General features: G+C 36.2%; 1 protein-coding gene across 1 annotated transcript in view; it reads right to left on the bottom strand.

Moving 5' to 3' along the window:
- Positions 1 to 536: 536 nt before the first annotated feature.
- Positions 537 to 5,840, bottom strand: part of SUGT1 (SGT1 homolog, MIS12 kinetochore complex assembly cochaperone) — a 78,401-nt gene continuing 73,097 nt past the window's right edge. Inside the window, exon 13 of the mRNA XM_023731653.1 lies at positions 537 to 4,160. Within this exon, the coding sequence (XP_023587421.1) occupies positions 4,059 to 4,160 (102 nt within the window). The 3' untranslated portion in view covers positions 537 to 4,058. The remainder of the gene's footprint in view (positions 4,161 to 5,840) is intronic.

Below are 5,840 nucleotides of genomic sequence, written 5' to 3'. Positions count from 1 at the left end.
AAAAACAATACCCTCAACACAAATCAAAACTACTTGTTTGTATTATCATCTTCTATGAGATCCAAGAGGTTGGTATTCTAATAAGCTTTCCTACTTAAGAAATTAACTTTCTGATCTTTAGGGATATATGTACAAGAATTCTTCAAGAAATTCTTGAAACAATTCTTCCAACTTACACATTCTCTGCTTCATTTTCAGAGAGTTTATTTAGTGATAAAAATCATTCACTGCACACCCAACTCATTCACCTGGAGGAGGAGAAGTAACAGTGGTTAAAAGCATGAGCTCTACGGTCTGGCAAGACTAGGTTCAAATCCCAGCTCCATCACTTAACACTTGAATCTGTGCAAAGAACTTAACATTTTTCTGACCTGTAGTATCGGGATGCTTTCACTACTTCACAGGGCTGCTGTAAATGAGGTAGTGTGCATGAAGAACTTAGTGATGCCTGGCCCACAGAAAGTGCTATTATAGAGTAGTTACCACTATTATTGCCTTAATGGGTTAAGAATGTGTATGCTTTCAGCCAAGTTTGGGAGCAAGTTTACTAAGGTAGGAAGAGAGACTAAGAGATAAATTAATTCCAGAAGCGAGTCATAACGATGTCCCCAAATAGTAACATTTATTAGTAAATCAATATCTCTAATTTGTCCGTAAGTTCCCAGACATTTCCAAAATAAAATCTCCTGGTATGTGTAAAACGAAATTACGATAAACAATGAACAGATGGAGACAAAGGAAACCAGATCAATACAGATGATCCCTCTTACTTAAAACTACCTATGACCCTTCCTTGCACAGAAACCAGTATTTTGTCCTTTTGGCTTTTATTACCTCCCCTCCCTGGTTCCTCTCAGAAAGAGGTAATTGAAATCCATAGTCTCATGTGGCTGTAGTACCAGGAAGAAGTACAGGTTCATGTCTTTAGAACTGGCTACAAAGAAGTCACTGTAGTTAAAAAAAACAAAACAAAACAACAACAAAACACCCAAGCAAACAAACAAAATACCACCCAGAAATTTTCTTCCAAATTTTGGAACTGTCAGTAACAGCCACAAGTCAGAGAGAGATGCACACTAATCTGGGCAAGGAAAATCCCAATGGAATTAAAGTGCATTAGGCTGACCAGATGGTAAATTAATATGCAATTCTTCTCTGGATCAGTGATATACCTCAGAAAACAATGATCTAATCTGACAGGTAGGTAACTGAAGAAGAATAAAAGGGAGTGGGAAAGGACGGCTGTAAAAATATTTACATATGAACTAAACTGCTACCTAAACTATTCATAACGTCACAGTGATATGCCACTATTTCAAAAGTATATCTGAAATTTATCTACAGAAATTTCACAGGACAGTCCAATTATTTTCCTTTGTCCTATACAGTTAGCCTGCCAAAAAAATTTGAAGTTTTTCCAAAGACTTAGGGAGACAATGGCAATAACTGGCCAATGCTGAAGACTGAACTTGTTAGAAACCAGCTCTGAATGGGTATATACGACACAACACAGGAAATTATCAAAACTGACCCTGATGTTACAGACTGGTAGTATGGTAAATCTAAAGTGATTACGAGGTAACAGAGTTCAAAGAAGGTTGTCTCATCCAAGATTTCTTGAGGACAATGAAAGAATTGTGGATTAAACGGAAGGAAGCCATTAGGCACAAATGATTACAGGAATCAGAACAGATGACGTCTCTAAGAACAAGGGAAAAAAAGTATCCCCGGACTGAACCTTAAAAAAAGAAATATAAAGAGAAAAAAAAAGGCCATTCTGAAGAAACAAAAGGTTAACTAGAACACTATGAGAACCAAAGCTTGAGAAATAAGAATGAAAGTCACTCCAATTAACAGATAAGAGTGTAGAGAATATGGACAGAATTAAGAGGCTTTTAATCAGAACGAATTCATTATCATTAATTTCACTATCTAGAATGATGAAAGAGGAGCAGTACTTTAGAGTGGTACCTTAGGGCCGTGGTCTAGCCTGCTTCGTCAAATTCCCTTCTTGACCCATAAATCTAATGTATTTAGACCAGGTGCATTTTATAATGCTTTTAGTCATGTATATTAGGAATCATTTTGGCCCAGCAAAATCCTGAATCCTTTAACGCTAAGCAAATATAGCCAATAGATGAGCATAGTCTAGATAATATACTCTTTAAAATACAAACAAAACTAGTATTAGGATTTTTTGTTTTAAAAGAACAATTTCTATTATAATAATGCTATAAAAAAGAATAATTGTTCTTAAGTGACAAAAATGTTTCCTTATTTAGAACCATGGAGTTTTTAAAAACACTCTAAGACTCGACAGATTGTTTATAGATAAAGAAACTAAGACACACAAACGTTAAACCTGTCAAGATTATAAAGCTAGTTAGAGGCAGAGACTTGCTAGAGCTAGGATTCTTGTCTTGCCTCCTGCCCCCTTAGAACTAATGGTACTGAAAAATTTAACATACAGAACACAAAAATCACTATCTTGTTTCCATAAGGAGAAAATTTTGGAATTCTTCCAAGCCAAGTATTTATTTTTGCTTTCTCCTTCAATGTCCAAGAATAAAAAAGTAGCTTGCAACTCTAAGTGGGCAGAAGGACAAGTGAAAACTCCTGCATGCTTAAAGAAGCTATAACAACAGGTTTGGGCAGGATCTAGTATCATCCACTTCCACTTTCCTTATGAACTCCCCTACGTCTCACACATCAAAGGACTAGAAGGTAGGGGTTGCGTTCCCACCTTTCAGAGGCTGACATCGTGGCCAATTTGCTTCTCATTCACCCTACCCTCAGCTCTGAGTAACAGAGTAGTGCCTCACCACAAAAATATTAGTGACACCTAACAAAGAGCAACCTCTGAGGTCATTATGGTTGAAAAACAAGCAAAATCATGGTCAGAAAACGAAGTCAGGACAGCAGATCATCTTGCCTGTGCTTTAGAAGTGCTCAGACTGTGAAGAATTTTAATCATAGAACAGTTTCTTTCTCTCTCAAAACTGTATTTATAACCAGAGCTCAGCATTCAACTGTTTCATAATTTCTTCATGAATGTTAATTTTCTCTCTGCTCGATTATAAGCTTTTTGAAGTTAATGACCATGTCTTTTAGTTTTGTATTTCCACAGTATCTATTTATTCTAGGCAGAGAGTAGGTACTAAACATATGCATATCAATTTACTATCACCACAGCTACCTTAAACCACTGAAACCAAAGTAATCATGGGGATGTGAAAACAGAGATTTTGTAATAAAGAAGGAAAAAAAAAAAAATACACACACACACACACACACAAAAGAACACCAGTGCTCTAATTTTAAGAATCCTGCTATGGCAAAAGCAGCAAGAAGTGGAGTTGGGCTCTTCCTAGATCCCTCCTTGCCCCAGCATCGCAGGCTATCCTTCAGTATAACTGAATCTGCAGTGTGTTAACTCAGGGGTCTATGTTTTATACAAGAATTTGGAAGGCAAGGACCAAAATCTCAGTGCAATTAGAAATACTTCCCATTAAAAGAACCAAACGGGAATATATCCTGTGATAAATAATTTCTCAATGTTCTCATTAAAAACTTAAGAAAAAGGTAAATAAACCAAACTTCTTCATAGAAAAATTGTATTTACAACTCCATTCAAAAGCAGTTTTTAAACGGAAACACACTGTAACACTGAGACTGAAAAAAAATCTATGCTGACCCAGAGCTGCCAGGTCTAATAAATTATTAACAGAATACTGCATCAAAAATAAGGCAATAATTCAAGATATCCCACTAAAGATTTCACCACTCCCACAACTAGACAGCAATTATCTAGCAGCAAATGAGACTTCATTCAGTTTCAGTATGTCTGAAAACCTTAAGGACAGAAGTGATAAAATATGATCTTCATTCTTCCTTAGAAACTTAGAACACTTAAAGGAAAGTAATTTCTAAAGCACAAAGAGGTAAAGAGGTATAATTTTTCAAAAAGATACTCAGTGTTCAAAATTCAAGAATGCAGTATTTATACATAATGGATACTAGGTGAATATACACAATGCAGTGATAGCAAATTAATTTATTTAGTACTTTTTCCATTCCATATCATCAGGAGGATTGATTTCAACTTTCCTTTTACCTACATCAGACCAGTTGGTACTCAAAACTGTGCCACCAGACTCCATCTGCAATAAAGAATAAAAACAGATTAATTCCTGGACCATATAATCAAAATAGAGTATTTTTCTAAAAATTTTCCAAACATAGATTCTCAAATATAGGCTATGCTTTTCAATATAAACAAGACAATATTTTTATTTAACCTTAGGCTTACCAAAGAGGTTAACATGTTCTGCAAAATCTGAAAAGGACACTTAAGAGAAGTCTGTCTGGTAGGAGCATCATGTTCACATCCACTGACATATAAATAATCAACCATATCCCCCCTCTGTCAGTAAGGATACTCCACAAGGTATATGTGGAAAAATCACCTTCAAATAAAAATGAAACTGGCTCCCAAAGACAAGGATGTAATCTCTTTTGCTGAAGGCAAAAGCAACCTCTTTCTATACCAGTTGGATAGAACTTAATTAACAGCCCCTTCCTGATACTCCCTCTACGCTAAACACATGTGTGTTTACACTGGGATTAAATTTTTTAAATTGACGTATACGTACATAGGCACACAAAGTCATAGCATCACTGTGAAGAACTGGTTACCTACTTACCATCTACGGAACATATCACCTATCAACAACCCTAGCGTACTCATAAAACATTAAAAAGTAAAACTTCTAATCTTTTTTATTTTAATGTAATAAAAATTCACAGGCTTGGATCACAGCAAAGAGCGGAGTGAATTACTTAAAATCTAAACATTTAAGAACAATTAGTTGTATTGGCAAACATATAAAGCTACATACACTACTGTACATTGGAACCTCACTAGAATGCCACATTCTGTCAAGGTCCCTCACATGGGAGGCTTTTCTCCATTCCAATTCTTTGTAACAAATCTGTATAACAGACTACCCCTAACAGGACCTTCAGTTATATAACTGAAAGAAATGGATTTCATTTACAATCTGGTCGTATTCACTAATGATACTTATTTTTCCCTTTGCTACTTAAGGATTGCAGTGCAATTTAGCATTATTTTGTACATGCTGGTCTTTTTGTCCCAATTAGACTGGAAAATCATAGAGGATAGAGTCTATTTTGTTTCCTTTGTATTCCCACAAGGACAAAGCAAGTCCTTGGTATGTTCTAGAACTATGTTGTCAAATAGATGGCTTGTTTTATGAAAATATATGGTTTACTTACAAACAGCAAAGTAGCTGTACTGAAAACAGATGCAGACTCTTAAGTCATCTTTGAAATTTCACACACTGCTATTTGTCTAGCACACCTTTAAAAGGTCAACAATGAGACTGACTTCCCCTTCGGGGAAGATGGAGTAGGTGTATTTTTCCCTATTCCTCCCACGAAGTACACAAGTAAAAAGCCTGGACAATATATATTAACAAACTTAAGAAGAATCTGAAACGTGAAGGGAAGAAAGACTAGCTAGGGTTCTTGGGACCCAAGGAACAACATGGTGGTGAATTCCCTGGGTTTTCTTTTTGCCTCATATATCCCAGGCTTGGAGCTGAAGAAACCAGAAACCTGGAAATGCTAAGGGGCACAAACAAAAAGAGTCCCAACAAAAGTCTGCTATCTCAAACCAAAGGACCAGAAAAGGGACAGTTTAGGAGACAGAAAGCTTATATAATAATAACCATTCTGAGACTCCGGCAAGATGGCGGTCTAGGCAGAAGCACCACGCCGTCCCTCCACAACAAAGATCCGAAAAACTAAGCCAAACA

The sequence above is a fragment of the Trichechus manatus genome, unplaced genomic scaffold (genome assembly GCF_000243295.1).
Source record: "Trichechus manatus latirostris isolate Lorelei unplaced genomic scaffold, TriManLat1.0 scaffold00044, whole genome shotgun sequence".
NCBI classification, from domain to species: domain Eukaryota; kingdom Metazoa; phylum Chordata; class Mammalia; order Sirenia; family Trichechidae; genus Trichechus; species Trichechus manatus.
This window is presented reverse-complemented; position numbering and strand designations above follow the sequence as displayed.